Source organism: Heteronotia binoei, chromosome 4 (genome assembly GCF_032191835.1).
Source record: "Heteronotia binoei isolate CCM8104 ecotype False Entrance Well chromosome 4, APGP_CSIRO_Hbin_v1, whole genome shotgun sequence".
NCBI lineage: Eukaryota > Metazoa > Chordata > Lepidosauria > Squamata > Gekkonidae > Heteronotia > Heteronotia binoei.
Genome location: NC_083226.1, coordinates 50,327,568 through 50,346,522, shown reverse-complemented (window position 1 = coordinate 50,346,522; position 18,955 = coordinate 50,327,568). Strand labels below are relative to the sequence as shown.

The 18,955-nt window shown below is 41.7% G+C and overlaps 1 protein-coding gene across 2 annotated transcripts in view; it reads left to right on the top strand.

Moving 5' to 3' along the window:
* Window positions 1-18,091, top strand: part of SH3GL2 (SH3 domain containing GRB2 like 2, endophilin A1) — a 148,432-nt gene extending 130,341 nt beyond the window's left edge. Inside the window, exons 4-9 of one of the 2 annotated variants that reach the window (XM_060237248.1) lie at window positions 1,312-1,455; window positions 2,540-2,673; window positions 4,257-4,415; window positions 6,153-6,256; window positions 11,331-11,461; window positions 16,989-18,091. In XM_060237248.1, coding sequence (XP_060093231.1) covers window positions 1,312-1,455; window positions 2,540-2,673; window positions 4,257-4,415; window positions 6,153-6,256; window positions 11,331-11,461; window positions 16,989-17,188 — 872 coding nt within the window. In that variant the 3' untranslated portion in view covers window positions 17,189-18,091. Of the gene's footprint in view, window positions 1-1,311; window positions 1,456-2,539; window positions 2,674-4,256; window positions 4,416-6,152; window positions 6,257-11,327; window positions 11,462-16,988 lie in introns of both variants that reach the window. The other variant, XM_060237247.1, reaches the window with a different exon arrangement.
* The last annotated feature ends 864 nt before the right edge of the window (window positions 18,092-18,955 follow it).

Genomic DNA, 18,955 nt, shown 5'->3' with positions numbered 1-18,955 from the left:
ACCTCAATTTGGAAGTGTTTCTGCCTACTTTTCACCCTTCTCCTTCTTCTGCGGAAGAGAGACGTCTGCACGCCTTGGATGTTAAGATGGCGTTGTTGTTTTTTGTGCATCGCACCAAGCCATTTAGGAAGGATCCCAATTTATTTGTCTCCTAAGCGGCCCCTATGTTGGGCTTCAGGATCTCTGCACAGAGGCTTTCTAAGTGGATCACGGAAGCCATTAAACTCTGCTACCTGTTGGCTAAGCATCCCTTGCCAGGGCTACTCTGTGCGCATTTCACTAGGGCTATGGCCACGTCCACAGCGTTTCTGAAGGGTGCTTCCTTGGCGGACATCTGCTTGGCTGCAATCTGGGCATCTCCTCATGTCTTCATGCGACATTATGCCCTGGATGTCCAGAAGCGTCGCAGAGCACAGCTGGGTACCCTGGTCCTTCAAGTCACTATTTCTGCATAACCGCCAGCTCCCTCCTCCAGGTAAGCCTAGCTTGCTAATCTTCCATGAATGTGAAGCACAGAGACCACGAAGAAGATAAACAGGTTTCCTACCTGTAACTGATGATCTTCGAGTGGTCATCTGTGCATTCACACTACCCGCCCTCCTTCCCCTCTGCTGCCGGTCATGTTACTCTTGATAGGTGGCAGCGGGAAGGAACTGGCAGGATATTCACACCCACTGGTTGGGCATGTGCACGGGGCTGTCACGCATGCTTACCGGGGTCAGGCAGTGAAAAATCACAGATTTTGGAGTTACCAATCGGGGATCAGCGCTGGCGCTTCATCCCATGAGTGTGAATGCACAGATGACCACTCGAAGATCCTCAGTTACAGGTAGGAAACCTGTTTTTTCATGATGGGCTCTAAAGGAAAGCAAAATAAAACAAAAATCCGGTGGCACCTTAAAGATTAGCAGCATGTATTTTATTGTAAACTTTACTGAAGCTCATATATCTATCTGACAAAGTGGGCTGTGACTCATGAAAGTTCATACTGAAATAAATGTTGTCAGTCTTTAAGGTGCACAACGGATGTTTATTTTATTTTGCTACCCATTTGCAATCTAAAGGAATACACCCATACAAAGTAATAGGAGGTTCCCAGGCCAAAGGCAGGTCAACAGTAGCAATAGCAGCTGGGCAGCCTTTCAGAAACATTAGGGGAAAGCATTTGATGGGTTTGTGTGCATGTCTGTTTCAGGTGTGAAGCTAGGAGAAAGCCTCTGCTGTGTCACCTGCCTTCATCCTTATACTGTTTTTCTCATCCTTTCCCCAATCTGCTCTCTCTTGCTGATTGGGCTGTTTATCTGTTCACAGCTTCCAGAGCAAAACTCAGCATGCTCAACACCATGTCCAAAATTAGAGGCCAGGAGAAAGGACCAGGTTATCCTCAAGCTGAGGCTCTGTTAGCAGATGCAATGCTGAAGTTTGGCAAAGAACTTGGAGATGAATGCAACTTTGGTAACTTGGTTTCTTTTCTTTTAAATCTGTCAAGTACCATCGACCTTCACAGTTTCATTGAACTTCATCTTGCTAGAGTTTAGCATCACATACATGATTCTGGAATTAGAGTCTCCAATGTGGTATATTTGCTAGTAAAGGGTTTATTCCTCTGTCTGGAAGTCAGATGGGACAGGAGTTGGCATATTTCTGAACATGTGAAGAAGGCCTTCTCCAAAAAGAGTCGCTATAGATTTTTTTTAAAAAATCTGTGTCTTCCTCAACTGTTTTCTGAGTGGACTTTAGCACCTTATCAATTTAATATTCACACCAAAACTTTGGTTTGAAATCTACATCATCTCTAAATACTGGATCAAATGAATTAATATAGCACTTAATGGTATACTAGTTTCACAAATGTTAGGTTTTCTCTAATCATCTTGATGGATAACAAATATTTAAAACTTAGGACTCGTTAATACACAATGGGCACAGGAGGAAGCTTTGGAGTCATGTTCCCTTTTTTATGAATACTGTCCAACAGGCATGGATGCTTACACAAATAAGTATCCCTGCTTGCTTGGAACCTGCAGAGATGTTTATTTATTAGATTTTTATTCCATCAGTCTTCCAAGGAACTGAGGCAGTATATGTGATCCCTCCCCTATTTTGTTTTCACACTTGTGAGTTAAGTTAGGCTGAGAAAGAGAATAATTGGCCCAGGGTTTCAAGTGAATTTTATAGCTGATTGAGAACTTGAAGCAGGATCTCCCTGGCTGCAGTAGGAGATTTTAGCCACTACACCCCACCAATCTTGTACTGTTGACTTGTGTAAGCATTCATATTATAGGATCCCGTTCACATAAAAATTCATTTCCACATCCCTCTAATGTAGAATTTGGAATATATATGCCCAGTTGTTTTTATCGTTGGCTTTAGAACTATAGATTTCCCAGAGCCCGTAACAACTAGTATTATTACCTTCCAAAGAAATTAAGCAAAAGAATATTAGTTCTATAGTGAGTTTTGTGTGTCTCCATATTTATGTGAGGGCATGCTCTTTCTATACTTACATCAAATAAAGAAGATCCTGTTCTTGTCTCAGGCCCAGCTCTTGGGGATGTTGGGGAAGCTATGAGAGAACTTTCTGAAGTGAAAGATTCATTGGACATTGATGTGAAACAAAATTTTATTGATCCCCTTCAAAATCTTCATGACAAAGACCTGCGGGAAATTCAGGTACTGTTCTAAATGGAGTTTTGTTGAGAGCTTAATGCTTGGCATGCAGAAGGTCCCAAGTTCAATTCCTGACATCTCCAGTTGAAGGGTCTGGCAATAGGTGAGATAAAAGACCTCTGCTAGAGACCCTGGAGAGCCTCTGCCAGTCTGAGTAGATAGCTTTCGGTGGGCCAGTCTTTGGTGGGACAAGGCTCTGATAAGGCAGCTTCATATGTTCATGTGACATTTTGACTGAGAGGTAGAGAATTGCAAGGGATTAGTTATCTTTGGTAAAGTAGTTGATATAATTGTAGCCTGCTGATGTTGCTCAAATTTAAGTCATTGCAATGGTCTCGTTCATAACAGCAGTTTGCACACATTTTAAAAAGATTGAAATACATCCAACAATAAAATGGTGGTTTTACACATGAACCCAGTGGCTACAGTTGCACCCACCTTCTTTATATAAACTCAGCAGGATAATGCTTTTCCATTAGCAATACATGCTTAAAGATTTCCAGAACTATAGCTCCCAAGGTCAGGCTCATATTGCTGCCCAAAGACCAACAGGTAATACTTGCTAAGTACACAATGTGTTTGGGTTTCTGGTATTCTCTGAACTGTAGTGCATCAGGACTCATTGACACCATGAACTTAAATTGGTTTCCAACTAGTTTATAATTGTATCTCTCCAAGCAACTGTCAGAGTAGAAATTTTATTAGGATGCTGACAACTGGGATGCAGACAGGCATCTGTGTTTCACTCACTACTGCTTTTGAAAGTGATGCCATTAAAAATGTGTCAGAAATATCTAAAGAAATAAATATATAAAGCTGCCCTGTGAGCCCAAGAGCTCTCAATTTAATTTATAGATTTTTTAAATAGCTATATCCAGTAGTTAAAGGCTGGCCATCATGTGAATGGACAGATTTGCCAGCCACAACTATTGATTCTACTGGAGCCCCCAGATTTATAGAAAACTCTTAGGTTTTTAAAATTTACTTTGAGTTTAACTTTTCCTTTGTAAATGCTGTCAACCCCAAGTTGACAGCATGTACAGACAGCACAAAAAGAGGGGGGGTGGGTGGGAACTCTACCGGAGTTGGGACAACAGAGCTGGAAGCAACCCAAAACAGAGGGTGAATATGCAACATCCAGGCAGAGGAAGAAGACTGGTTGGGTGGGGAACATGAGCCTGTCGGGAACAAGCAATCCCCTTCCTCATTTGCCCTCTTGGGGGCATCTGATTGTACAATAAGAGCTGTAATAAAGTTTAATAATAGCCAATCAAAACTTAAAACGATGAAAGAAGCCACTGCATTTACAAGATGTAGCCTTTAAATGAGTATATAGATGTTCAGGATTTCCAGTCACTGAGCATACAGGAACATGAGTGGCTATGATTATGCAGCTCTTTTTTCTTTTTCCTTGGCTCTGACCTTTCGGTGTCCCTGAGAGCCTTCTTCATATTTTGACAGTTTTCTGCCATGCCTTCTGCTCTCTGTTCGAAGCATAAAAGTAGCACTCCATAGACATTTGAAATTACATTATGTAGCTGTTCTTCAGTTTACCTGTGGAAGCTAACTCTGCCTCCTTCCTTCAGCACCACCTTAAAAAGCTAGAGGGCAGACGCCTGGACTTTGATTACAAGAAGAAAAGGCAAGGCAAGATCCCTGATGAAGAGCTCCGTCAAGCTCTGGAAAAGTTTGATGAGTCCAAGGAGATTGCCGAGTCAAGCATGTTCAACCTGCTAGAGATGGATGTGAGCAAATTACTTTGATTTCTTTTTCATATTGACAGTTTTTTTTGTTGGCATTTGAATGAATTTTAAAAGCCTAAGAACTAAGTTTTTTGTTTGTGTTTCCTAGACTCTGCTGCATGAGTATCAGATCTAGCTTCCTAAGGTCAGATCATTTGAACATCCTGCTGGAAAAGTTAGCTATATTGCTGTAATCTCAAGGCCAAGACATTGCAGAATGTTTTGGCCAAGTGGCCCCAGTCAGTAAAGGATTTTATTTGCTACCCTGCTCTATGCAAGTAGTGAGAAGGTTTGGTGTTAATCCACCGGACCAAGAGTTGCACGTAAATCTTTGCAATCAGAAATAAAATATCAGTTCTTATCTGGATAAAGATTCAGTGGAAAATCTTGGCAGTTTCACTGTCAGTTGGCTTCATTTCTAAATCTGTATCATGGGAATAATAGTTGCCTGCCTCAGAAAGCTGTTCAGAGTGAACCAATCAAGAAAGTATTGTTAACATACCCTGCACCATCTGATCAGGGTGCATTTTATAAATCAATCTTAAATTAAACCAATATCATATGTGGATGTATAAAAAAAATGTAAATCAGTGATGGAATATGACCATAATAGGTCTTGGAACTGTCCTGCATTCCACTGAAACTGCATTCAGTTTCTCTCTAACCTCTTTGCTTAAGAGGTTGATTAAGGCTTTCTCTACTCAGAGGCTGACTGACAGAGTTTCACCATTTTTTTCCTGAGATGAAGAGGGACAAATTAACCCTCTTTATTCCAGAATGGTGCTCTGTTGTTGTTTGTACACTGTGGGCCTGTGAAGTAAAGGGACCCAGCTTAATAACATCCAAGGTTCTTACACTTGAAATAAGGAGGGCTCCAATCTGCCTCTTGAAATGACTGCCTGGGATACACACCTGCCAGGAGCTTTTCCTTTGATTAAGCATCTGACTATGCTGCTTCAAACAATAAGCTTACAAAAGGAGATGATGTCCCATTGAGGTCAATGGCATCACTTGAATAAGCTCCTAGTCCGCATGTTACAATACCTAGAGCTGCAGTCATGGATGAGGACTGTAACAGCTGTTTCCTGGGACACATTCTTGGTAAAACAGCTGATCTGGATGTATTAAAGTAGTTCATGTTCTGTTGCTTACAGCGCAGAAATCCATGTTAAACTGGTGAGGCCTGTAGTGCAGTGTAAGGAAAACTTCTTCAGTTAAGCTAGTGACACCCATGAGGGATATAGAACAGTTTTAATTTTCAGTCTTGACTTCAGCATTGTACAGCAACTTCAGTGCTGTCTGTTACACTTAGAAGAATCTCATTAAGCCATTTATTTGTATTTTAAATTTACAACAGAGCAAGAGTTAATTTTCAGGCTCTTCTACCATTCAAAAGATAACTGCTCCTATGTTAAGTGATTCTTCATATGTGCTCTAGCCTAGGAAGATAAGAAATCCCCAGCTGCATCAGATCCAAATTCATTTAGCCCTACATTCTTTACAAAAATATCAAAAGGCACTAGTTAGTCCACCAGAAAATGGTCAGTGATTGAACAGCAGGCCATAATCTGCCTTCTGAGAGGGCCTTTCATGCATATTCAGTGCTGATACTCAGCCCAGTGCAGTGACCTTGTTTACTTCCTCTTCAGCATCAGAGGGTTGGTACCAGAAGGAATTACTGTGAAAAAACTGAATGATACTATTGAAATTAGGCTTTATCTTCTTCATGTACCTCCTCAGATTGAACAAGTGAGCCAACTTTCTGCACTTGTACAAGCCCAGCTGGAGTACCACAAGCAAGCCACCCAGATCCTACAACGAGTTAGTTCCAAGCTGGAAGAGAGGTAATACGCATGCTTTTGCTTATCAGGTATCAGGGTGGAACCAGTCTTTTAAGTTATGTTCTATTTAGCTTTAATTTTTCCCTTCTTAGTCTCATTGGTTTCTGAGCAGAACTTTATAAATGCACTTCTCAAAGTGCAACTTAGAGAGCTGAAGCTCATGTGTTTATTTATTTAAAATCTTTCTGTGTCACCTCTTCAGAGTTCTACTTGAGGAACCTTACAATTAAAAATCACAATATAAAATACATTTTAAAAGTAGTGCTATCTGCTACTAGGATCCCCCTCAAAATATTTTTACAGTAAGTTCACTATCACCACCCATTGTAATGTTTAGAATCCTGTTAGACAGGAATGGTTCTCTATATTTCCTTAAGCAGCCAAAGAAGAACTAGTAGTAGTACTTTTACAGTACTTTTTATACTATCAAAACAATAAATGTAGCCAGGGCTTTTTTTGTAGAAAAAGCCCAGTGGGAATTTATTTGCATATTAGGCCACACCCCCTGACACCAAGCCAGTTAAAACTGTGTTCCTGTGTGTTTCTGCTCAAAAAAGCCCTGAATGTAGCAATCTGCAATGAAGCAATCTGCAATGAAAGACTAAAAAAGATCATTAAATTGGAAAAAGTTGAAAAAGCTCCCTTGAATGGAATGCATTTAATTTAATTTAATTTTTTCTATTTATATCCCACCCTATTCTGCAAGCGGGCTCAGGACACCTTGGAGTGAGGGAACATGATGAATCCCTTGAACAGGGAGTTGCACATGGTGAGGGACACAGCTGCAGAATATCTGTCCCTTATGTTTCTCAGTGTTACCTTAGAGCTCAGGTGGGCATAATGGTGAGGTTTGAGTGAGCTACTGTATTAATGGCACCCTTGTAATGTAATGTATCCTCTTGATCTACAGCTCAGAATTTCAACCATTTGTGGGTTTTAAGAATATTTTCTAATGTATGTGTTTATATGTTCCAGTGCTGGAAGTAGCCAGTATTAGTGAGATGCAAGCTAGAAATGCTCTTCTAAGTCTTTCATTTTCTTTAGTGATTATAGCACATCACTGGGATAAATGCAGGTTAGCTGGGCATCTCTGGTCTAGAACAAATTAGAATACAGTGCTATTGTACAGAACTGTGTATATGCAGCAGTTTCCTCAAAGGAACTCACAGCAGTATTCTTGGGATTCCCGTATGCTGATCTCCCATCCTGCAAGCCATCCTCTTCAGATTGCTTAATTTCAGAAAGCAGAATGCAGTTCCTTCCCTGATTCAGTGAAGAAAATCAAAGCTCTCTTTGACTCTTCCCAATTTCCTGACTAGACAATCAGGAAACTGGGTGTGCCCCAACCTACCATTTGTAGTCAGCACAACGTGTAGAGCTTTGTGTGGTAAGACTGGTGGCAGGGGGAGCTGCTCCTTAACTCTACTGATTACTGCTGCTATCATGCCCTGAACCCACACAGTTCTACTCTCTTTGCTTTTAGTTTCCCTGATGCTAGCTCCATTTGGGGAATTGCTGGTCCTAACCCAGGTCTAGGTTTTCCAAACAAAACTGAAGAGATATATGAAAATCCTCTGATTTAACTTATTTAGTTTTACTAATCTTGGCAAATTGATGCAGGTTCTCTAACTTTTACCAAAAGTGTTACTTGAGCAGAGCTTCCAAAATTTATATCAACCTGCACTCTTGGCGAAATGCAGTTCAAGTTTTTATCTCATCATCATCGTCATTATAATTATTACCCTTGTATTATACATACCGAGGCTTGCACATAGGTTTTACTATCATAGACTGTACTTTGCAGAATTTGTGGTTTGTTTGTTTTAAAAAATATATTTAAAATGTTGGCAGGCTAACAAACTTTGTGCCTTTCTGCTTCTCATAAATACTAGCTGTTCCCTTTCAGGCCAGGATGTTAATGACATTAAGCACCCTGGACAAGTCCACCCATGCTTTCTTTCACTGGAGATGTTATTATATACAGAGCCAAGGAATCTAGGCAGGCTTATACATATGAAATTGTAATTACTAAAGTGGGCTGCGATACCTTGGCAGAAAGTGAACTTTTCTCTTAACAAACAGCACTGTTTCTTCTGCAGAGAGTAAATGCCTGCAGTCTTAGAAATCACAAACTTGGAGCTTTCAGCGGGACCCATACATGCAGTGATGGGAGCATGAGAGAACTACAGGTCTGATTTCCAGCACTCTGCATTGTGGCAGAGTGTGTGCTACAGTTTACAAGCCAAGTAGGAACAGGTCATATGAGGAGCTGGTAAAATAGCTGCATTTTAGGCCTACATACTCACTCTGTTGCTCAGTAGAAGTTGAGCAGTTACAGGTAGCCTGGAAGACTTCCTGACCCTGCCACTCACTAGCCGAGACCCACAGCTCCCAATCCTTTTCTTCTGTGTCTGTTTTAATTTAAGGCAGTTTCACATGCTACATGGTGACAACCCGGATTTGTCAGCAAGCATTATTCATCAAAAAGCTGAAGGAAAACGTCTCTATTTTATCCTCAAAAAAACCCTGTGGATTAGGTTCTACTGTTAAAGTGTGACTGGTCCAAGGTCACTCAGAGAGCTTCACAGCAGAGTGGGGACATGAACCCTGGTTTGCCTAGTTGTATATTCTAACTTTCACAATAAAAAATCCCCCCCCCAAAATCCCTTTATCTTCTTCTTGACTGGGTATCCCCTTTTTCCCCTTCATTTTTCTGATTGTCCCACCCAGTTGTTTAGATGTATATAGGTATATGCTGAGGGGCTGACTAAAATCCTTCTTTTGTCTTTGTTTTAAAATGGCACATGAGAAGCTTCAAAATTAACAAACTGAGGGATGGTGGCTCAGTGGTAGAGCATCTGCTTGGTAAGCAGAAGGTCTCAGGTTCAATCCCTGGCATCTCCAAAAAAGGATCCAGGCAAATAGGTGTGAAAGACCTCAGCTTGAGACCCTGGAGAGCCACTGCCAGTCTGAGTAGACAATACTGACTTTGATGGACCAAGGGTCTGATTCAGTATAAGGCAGCTTCATATGTTCATTTTATTTATGAGGGCAAATGGTCACGAATGTATCAAATTAGAACTTAGAGGGTGAATGGGCAAAAGGAATGAGGTAACTTTGTATAAACAAAAGCTAATTTGTCACAAACACATTATTGTTTAGTTCTACAGACAGTTGTTTGAGCGCTTAAGAGAGAGATTTTTTTTGGTAGCCTGTGATGAAATACACAAGCATAAGCTTCTTTGTATCACAGACATTTAAGCGAGTAAAGGCAGGAAGATTCACAGAAGTTATCCCTTTTTAACCGCTTGACAGTGATCACCCCCTTTACTAGGAGCTAGTTCCCTCAGACTGGATATGGATCACTCTCCTTTACTAGATCAAGATGGGTTACCATGTTAGGCTATCTGTAGCAACAGAAAAGAGCAAGAGTCCAGTAGCACATAATATGGGCAGACTCACACATTCTGTTTTCAGGTCTATACCCAAGAGGCTTTAAGGGTACACTTCACATCATTTATGTCAGAAGTCCATTTATTCTTTGTCATAGGAACTGGCCTGTTTGTCCAATATAGATGGCAGAAGGGCACTGCTGTCACTCAGTGGCATAAATCACATTAGAGGACAAGCAAAAATAGGAACCTGAGATGATATGGCTGATGTTGCTGGGTCCTTCTTGATCCTCTCACTCTCTTAGCCTTCATCAACTGTCATTTCCTAACTGCCGCTTTCAACTGTAGAATTCCCTGTCATTCAAAGTTCTCAGACTAGGTTAAAGCATTAATCATTTGCTGTCCATCACAACAGTAAATCCTGATGTCCTCTTAGTGATGCCTGTGTCTGATGCTTTCACTTCTGACATAAATGATGTAAAGTGTACCCTTAAAACCTCTCGGGTATAGAACTGAAAACAGAATGTGTGAGTTCATCCTTACTATGAATCAAGGATGATTCACACATGGATATAATGCACATATTGTACCTGCGATGCCATACAGTAGTGCGATTCACCCTCTCTTTTCTTCTCCTAATTCACTGAGAACCTTGAATTTTAACTGAAGCTTAAGCAAATAAATACCTATACAAACCATCTATCACACAAAGATGCGAACAGGTTGAATATTGGTTTACTAATGTACAGATCTGCACACATGGGTCCCAGTTCACATTCAATGTTCTTCATGCAGTGGAAAATGGATGTGGACCCAATTCTTCCTTACACGTCCCATCGCAAACCTGCCCTGCAACCACAGCCATGTGACAGCCAGTTCCTACATGTTAGTTGTTATGGAACAAAACACATTTTAACTGATAATGAGAAATGGTTTGTTATCATATTGGAAATAAACATCCAGTAAGTTTCTGCAAAGAACATTGCTGCCTTGTTATTTAATATCGCTAATTGGACGGTGTCTGACAGTTACACTCATGGCACCAGTTCCTTTCATTTTTGTTGTTTAAGCATTTCTTTAGAAGAAGAAGAAAAATGGAGAGTGGTGGTCTAAAAGAGAACAGGAAAGGGAAATACAAAGAAAAGAAAAACAAAGGAAGAAAGGCATGATAAAAAGCTAACCATCAACCACATTTTCAGTTTTCCAGGCTAAAAGTTAATGACTGTTGTCTTAATAATAACTCAAGCCACAGTCTATGTACTCCAAGAAGGGCTGAGTAGTATATTCTGTTTATCATGACATAGCCATTGGAGACAATAGACTGCCCACAAAGCATGTCTTTCTTGCCTCTCCTCTGCTATGGGAGCTCTAAATACCTCCTGAAATTCTGTTCCTGAGGGGCTGCATACTTACTGGATATTCACTTCCAATATGAAAAAAAGCATTTGTTACTATAAACTGAACTTGATTCTTCAAATGCACTACTACTTTCATCCAACAGGATTGGGGGGGGGGCATTGCAGGCTGCTATGGGAGGGGAGATATGACAAAATTGTGTGTGCTGTTGGGGTAGAAATCTTGGTGCCAGTGGAAAAACTCCAAAATCCAAACCAAAATTTTGGTACTTAGGATTTGTTGTTATATGTTTAATATGCTATAATAGGTGTTTCTTTGTGTCCTAGTAGAATAAAAGAGGCGGCAGTACAGCCCCGAAGAGAATATCAGCCAAAACCACGCATGAGCTTGGACTTTGGAAGCAATGAAAATGCTCAGCACAATGGAGGGATATCACATGCCACCACCCCTAAGCCATCAGGTAAGCAGAACAAGAAAGGAGAATCTCAAGAAAATACAATTGCCTACCTGAGAATAGCTTTGAGTAATGTGTTAAAATGGGACAGTTTCAAGAGGGGCTTGATACCAATTTCTCACTAGTGTTGCTCCTCCCCCAGGCTTCTGTTTTCTCCAGCACAAGTGATCAGTTTCCCCCCATAAGAACATAAGAGAAGTCATTTTGGATCAGGCCAATGACCCATCCAGTCCAACACTCTGTGTCACACAGTGGCCAAAAAACAGTAGCCAGTTGTTCTGCAGGTTCATTTTGATGTGCAGCTCCCTCCAGTTCACCTCATGGTTTCTTAATCCTTAAAAGGCAGCATCACAAAGCTGCAAGGTGAACTGGAGGGAGCCGCATGTCAAAATGCACCCATGGAGCAACTGATGGGAAATTGATCACTTGTGCTGGGGAAACCAGAAGCCTGGGGGAGGAGCGAGGCTAGTGAAAAATAATTCTGAGTGTCTCACATTTCAGGTATATCTTTCAAAAGCTGGATTCATACATCTCCACTGCAGTAGGGTATCTAGTCCATCATATGTGGATGCTAAGGTACATCCCTATGTTTAAAGTAGAAACAAGCCAGTCCCATGTGAATTTTCAGGTGAACCACAACTCCATTATACTGAGACCAGCAAACCACATAAGCACATGGACTGGGATGGTAATAGAATGTCTTGCCTGATCATATGTCACAATAACCTGTCCACTCAGAGTGGAAAGACCAATGGAGAATTTCCTCTGGTCTGATATCAATTAATGCCTCTCTGCCCACCCCCCCCTCCACATATTTGTGTGCAAAGAACCCTGTGATCCTGGGGAAATAGTTATTGGCCATATTGCCCTACACTGGAAAGTTTGAAGGAGGGTCCCACTTTCTGATGAGTCCAAAAGGAAGCTCCTGCTTTTGAGGGTCCCCTTGAAATATGGGGTCACAAGGAGCAGGTCTTTGTCACTCCTTTACCACACCCTCATCCAAATTCCTACTGTGGGAAAAGTAATGTCTCCAAAGGGGAGATAGCTGAAGGCTTATTAAATCTAGGTTACAAGAAACTATGTTTTATTATTATTTTCTGTATTTATCACTTTTTAGACTTTCATATTAGCTTATTTTTGAGTGTATAGAATAAAAAACTGCCCCCCAAATTGTTTTCAAAATATTTATTTCATTTGCCTTCTGATCAAGCGCATGAGAACTATTTACATATCTCGTATCACACACACAAGCTCAGTTCAAGAGGACAATTACTGACTGCATATTAATATACAAAATCTCTAAGTGTTGGCAGAATTTACTGAAAGGGTATCTGGGGAACAAGCAAACAATACAGGCATACTCAACAGATCCAGGTACCTGTAATAACTTGATAAGGACTTATATAAACATTAACTTCTGAGTATGTACAGAGGCTCATTCATGTCTTAGAATCACAAATGTTGATATTCCAAAGTGGCAAGAGAAGCTATTGAAGCACTGAAACACAGCCCAGTCAGTAGGAGGATTAGACATGTGTTTGTGTAAAGTGGCATCAAGTAGCAGCCAATTTATGACAATCCCAGCAAACTACTTTCAAGGCCAGTGGGAAGCAGAGGTGGTTGGCCATTGCCTTCCTCTGCAGTATCTTCCTTGGTGGTCCCTCTTCAAAGTACCAGCCCTGCATAGTTTCCAAGATCTGGTAAGATCAGGCTATATCATGCTGCCTTCCCTCCTGGAGGGCTAGAGGGAATACCTTAATAGCAGGCTCCACCTCCCTGATGGAAGCATTTTCCACACTGTGTCCATTACAGTCTGGGATGGGGATTTCCTTGCTGCTGCCCTGCAGCTGTAGGTCAGCCTCTTGGAATGTTTGATGGAGGCATCCACCTTTGGGTCCTTGTGCTAAGGCTGCAAGTCAGACCCATTTAAAAGAACTTGTGGGAAAGCTGAATGGGTGGTGACTGATTTGTTTTGATTATTTAAATCATGTATTTTAGTTATGTAATAAACAGTAGTTTTTGTTGCTTGTCTTGGATTCTGACTGTGTCAAGAGAAAGGCAGGGTATATAAATACTTTTTTTCAGGCTCCAACTTCCATGAGTTGGAGTCCAGAGCTGCGACACTCTTCAGTATCCTTTCGAGGAAGGCCCTAAAGTATGCCTCAGTCGATGGGGAGCAGGTTCAGCTGCACCCAGAGCAATTTTTCTCCAGGCCAGTTTGGCCAGGGATTTTGGAGGGGTTTTTGCCATTTTCTGAGCATGAAACATGGGTCACTGGGGACGGGGGTGGGGTGGTATTTGTGAATTTCCTGCATTGTGCAGGGAGTTGGATTAGATGACCCTGGAGGTCCCTTCCATGATTCTATTATTTTACACTTCCTACCCATAGCACTCTGTCTCTTGCCACATGTATTTCACCTGGCAGCACAGGAGAGACCTGACTTGTCCTCCCTGGCCATCCCTGGACCAGCCTATTAAAGGAACCTTTGGGGCGGAGCAGCTGTAGGGTCAACCATTGCCCCTCAACCGCTGTGGGTGGGGTATGAGAAAGCTGTGCCTCCCTCCCGGTGACCTGGGCTTTCTCTCTTGATGCTGTGCCCTCCCCCAATGCTTCAAAGGGCTGATTTCTCAGTTCACACTGGTGAAAGGAGTCTTGGGGCCTCCACAAGCCTCAACTGCTGGGTAGCCAACAGCACACATGATGATAGATTCCCACCTCTCTGCTGCATCATGCAGCAGACCCATCCAGTTCTGGGGTCAGCCCACCCCACACCTCTTAGCATGGCTACTTGCCCTCCTTCGCTAGCTCCCAGTTGGAAGTGAGCTCTGGAGGTGTCCAAGCAGCATCAGCCATTGAAGGAGCTGGCTTGCCCACTAGGCACACCCAGGGCCGGCTCACCCACTAGGCAAACTAGGCAGTTGCCTAGGGCACCAGGAGGGTGGGGGTGCCGAATTGCGCTCCCTCCCAGTGCCCTAGGCAAGTGCCTAGTTTTTCTTCCTCCTCTGCCTGCCAGCACACTGCCACTGCCCACCCCTCCTTTCCCTTCCCATCCCTTCACCTCCCCCCCCCCGTCCCATCATAGCACACTGCACCTGGGTTGCGATGCAGTGTGCATCTTATCTTTCAGAGAAAGCACCTCCAGGGAGGCGCAGCGTGGCACCATGTTGTGGTGGCACAGAGAAGAGGGGAGGAGTGCCCAGGGGTGCCACTGCAGAGGGTGGCATCCCAGGGATGCCGCTGCAGAGGGGAGCGGCGGGCAGTAAGTCTGCCTGAGTTACCATGTGCCCTAGGGCTGGCCCTGATCATGAGCATAGATGGCATTAAAAGGGGGTTAGACAGATTCTTGGTAGATAGGTTTATCTACTGCTAGTAGCCATGGTGAGTAAAGGAAACCTTTACATTCAAAGGTAGTAAACTCTGAATACTGGAGTCAAGAGGCAATATCAGGAGAATGCCTTGGCTCCTATACCCTTTGTGTTGGCCAACCAGGGCAACAGGTTGGATACTGGATTAGATAGATGCTGGTCTGATCTAACAATTAACCTGATGTGGAGTATGTATAAATCCCTATTCATTTGTTGCCAGTTGCCATGAGCAGATTTCTTGGTCCATTGCTGTCCATAGGTGGAACAAACCAGTCAGCCACAAGGATAGAAAAGCGTGGGTCAGAGCTACAGCTTCTGAAACAACATGGCACTGTGGATTTGTGAAGCCATTAGATATTGGCTTAATATTTCTGAGTTTAGTAATTTATGATCCTCAAAGCCAAAGGAAGCTTATTTGCCATGTATTGTAATCCAACTGATTAAAATATATGGCAAATTAGCTGATTTTGCAATCCAAGTTAGGCTGCAAAAACAGATTTACTGAGTCACTAATGGATCACATAGCTAGGAGGCTGTGTGACTTGGTGGGGCAAAAACTGTGCAGATCTTGCCTTGAAGACTGACATACAGTTTAGAAGCTAACTTGAAGCATGCCAGATTGAATCCATAGTATTAAATCTGCTTTGCATTTTTTTACCTTTTTTTTTTAAGAATTTGCAGTGACTGTGGTCTGGTTTTTTGCATCTGTATTAATAGAGCATCACTACTTTAAAATAAATATTTAGTTCTTGTTTTCACGTACTCTACTAGCAGAAGCTATGTTTGTTTCAGTGCGGAAGTCTTAAATTTAGTCTACTTGAAACTTGAATGCAGCAGCTCTAAAAAAGCTGAATGGGAAATTAACCATGAACACGTGGGCTGTTCTGGGGAAGGGCGGCATCCAAAGAGCTTTCTGAGAAAGAAAGCCACATGGAGAGAGAGAGAACATTTAATAAATACAAAGTATTTAGAACTGACAGATCTGGAAAGTGAATTTCCAAAGCAACCTGAAATAGCATATAGCAATAGGTTTTCCAAACTGTACTATTATAAAATACCATATGCTCAGATTTTGTAAAACTTGGGGGGAAGGGGATGCCACCAAGTATAGCTATATATCCACAGTATTCCAATGTATGTCTCTTTTAGAACAGTGTATCAGAATAATGTTTTTGTATTGACATACTCAAATAGGGATACTGACTGTTTATCTCGTTACATATACTAACCCATCTTCCACTATATTTTAATGTATTCTCTTTTCTAATGGCAAGCCAGAATTATGTTTATATGTGTGTTACATGCTTAAATCAAACCTCTGAGAAACCTATGCCCTCATTTTAACCCAGAGCTAACATTACAACAGACCCACTTATTGCACTTCACACCCAGGATACGTAATGGATTTAGTACATGGACATCAATCTGATATTCCAATTTAATAGTTGTTGTTTCAGCCCAGTTAACATAAACTAACAAGCACAAGGCCCCAACTTGTGACTTTTTTAATCTGCTGAAAAACATTTCCATGACTCTGCATACTAACTCACTGCCCACTTTCTCTATATCTAGGACTGCTTACCAATCCATACCCTCACAACTACCCCATGAGATTCAGCAACCTGAGAGAGAGTAAATGGTCCAAGGTCATCCAGCAAGCTCTCATGTTATAGTAGGGATTATAATCTGTGTCTCTCAAACCCTAATCCAATATGGCAACCACTACATCAAACTGGAAGCGAGAAGACAAACCTGCTTCTTGGCTTCTGCAGCAACCCAAGTACCAATGGCTATACAATACATTATCTGATGCTAAAGCTGTAATGGTATTTCTCACTTTGAGCTGTGGATCCTATCTGAGACACCTGTGTTCTAACCTGAAGTTTATCTTTTGAAAAAGTCTTGCCTGGCTTTCAGTCCCGAAGCCCATCTGATCTAGCATGCTATCACCAATAATGGTTTACTGGAAACCACTATGGAAAATTCATAGGCAGAGCATGGCAATAATAGCCATGCCTCATTTTATTCCTTAATAGTTGAGGGTACAAGTTTCTATTCATGACTTCTCACAGTCAGTATCCAGAGATAAGTCTATGTACAAAAATATTTAAAAGAATATTGTTATTTTCATAAACTCATTTATTGGTCTTTTTTCCTTTCTCTGTAGGTGTTCCTATGGACCAACCATGCTGTCGATCTCTCTACGACTTCGATCCAGAAAATGAAGGGGAGCTGGGCTTTAAAGAGGGTGATATCATTACCCTTACTAACCAGATCGATGAAAACTGGTATGAAGGTATGCTTCATGGCCAGTCAGGCTTTTTCCCCATCAATTATGTGGAAATTCTTGTTCCTTTGCCTCATTAGGATGGCTGAGTCCCTCTGTCTTGAGTTCCCCACCCAAAAAAAGTCATCTGTTGATACCACTGCTTATAAAATTAAAATAAATGAATATGTAAAATGGCTGCTTACTCCACATCACAAGTCCAAGCTGCAGTGGTTTAAAAAAAAGTCACCAGGCCCCACAGACAATCTTTGGTTTTCATGTTGTTGTGCCGCATAGTGGTGATACGTGGTATCTTCTCAAAGCAACACAGCTGGGCACATAGGATTTTCACATGACACCTATGGTTGCTATGGAGACATCGTTTTTCACCGTGATGGGGATCAAAGATGGTGGCAAGAGGTGTGACTCAGTGATACTGTTATGGAGGGGCAAGTGGTTGGATTATCAGAGAAGATAAAGCCTGTCACCACTTCACTGTAATTTTAGTTCTCTGTAAAAGAGGGAGAAATGTCCTTGGTCATTCCATCTTTCCCTTTCTGAGGGACATGGTTTATGCAGACCTAATGTTGCTAACCAGCTTTTCGTGTCTTCTCATCTCAAAAATGACTTTGAGTCCTGCCCTTCGAGAAACAGCATAGTGCGTTACTCTGGTTTCTCCAAAAACAAGCTGCCACCATCTCATACATGGTTGGCATAGAGCCAGCTTTTATATACTAGGGTATTTAATAAAGAGCCTGTTCAGTATCCAGGTTTAATTTTTAAAAGTATCCAAAGGATAGGCCAGTGAAACAAAGTGTATGACTGCAAGTCATATATGGCTGTTCAGAAATTCTAAATATAATAACCATAATGCCAGCAGCAAATACATGTTGCTAGAGGGAAAATAAATGTAACCATTGTTCACTTCATAAAATGTCTGGGCACAAATACCACTTAGAATTGTAAACACCAAGAGTCCTTATTTTACATATTCCCTACAAAAATTAATGAAAAGCAACTCACACCGTGTATTTTTATTTTCATCTACCTTGTGTTCTTTGAACATCATTTATGTATATTCTGCCCTCAATGAGGACTAAATAAAAATGAATCTTTGTGCTAAGCAATTAAAGCAACATGTGGCTATATATGCAAAAATGTTTGGGGTTTTTTTCCTCTACATGTTCCTGTTTGTGGTCCCCCCCCCCCCAGTCCTACTCTCTGCATTTTTGTGTGGATAGTGTTGTGTCTAGCCAATTCTCTGTTCTTTTTGGTAACTGTTGTAAGACTTTGTTTAATTTGGGTTATCCAGAGTTCTATTTATCTATAGATACCTGTACAGACTCTTCCTGCACTGCTCCAGATGTGCCACTTCAGTATTGGATCATGTGAAATGAAGCAACCCTCCAGCTTTTAATGTACAAACTATATCATGGAAAGCATTGATATTTCAAATAAAAAATGCTGACTGACTAGCCGGAACAATACTGTGTGCTTTTTCCTCTTAGTTTTCATTCAGGGTGCTGTCATTGCTGCTACTGCAGAATGAGCACACTCTCAGCCTGTGGGTGGCCAGAGTCATCTGGCAGCTAGTAGCTAATCTGCTCTGTCATCACAACGGCCAGGCTCAGCCTCTGGCTGCCATGGCTTAGCTGTTCTGATGTCACAGAGGTGAATGGCTTTAAACCGATCATCACAGTGTTCAGGGGCTCTGAGAAAACCTTAGACAAGCATTAGTACTTTTTGGCAAATAAAACTGCACATGCATTACTTGCAGACACCTTTGGCTTCCCAACAACACCTTCCTGTCAGCTGACTTGGGGGGGGGGGTGTGGAACCATTAATGAAAACACATAGATAGTACTTAT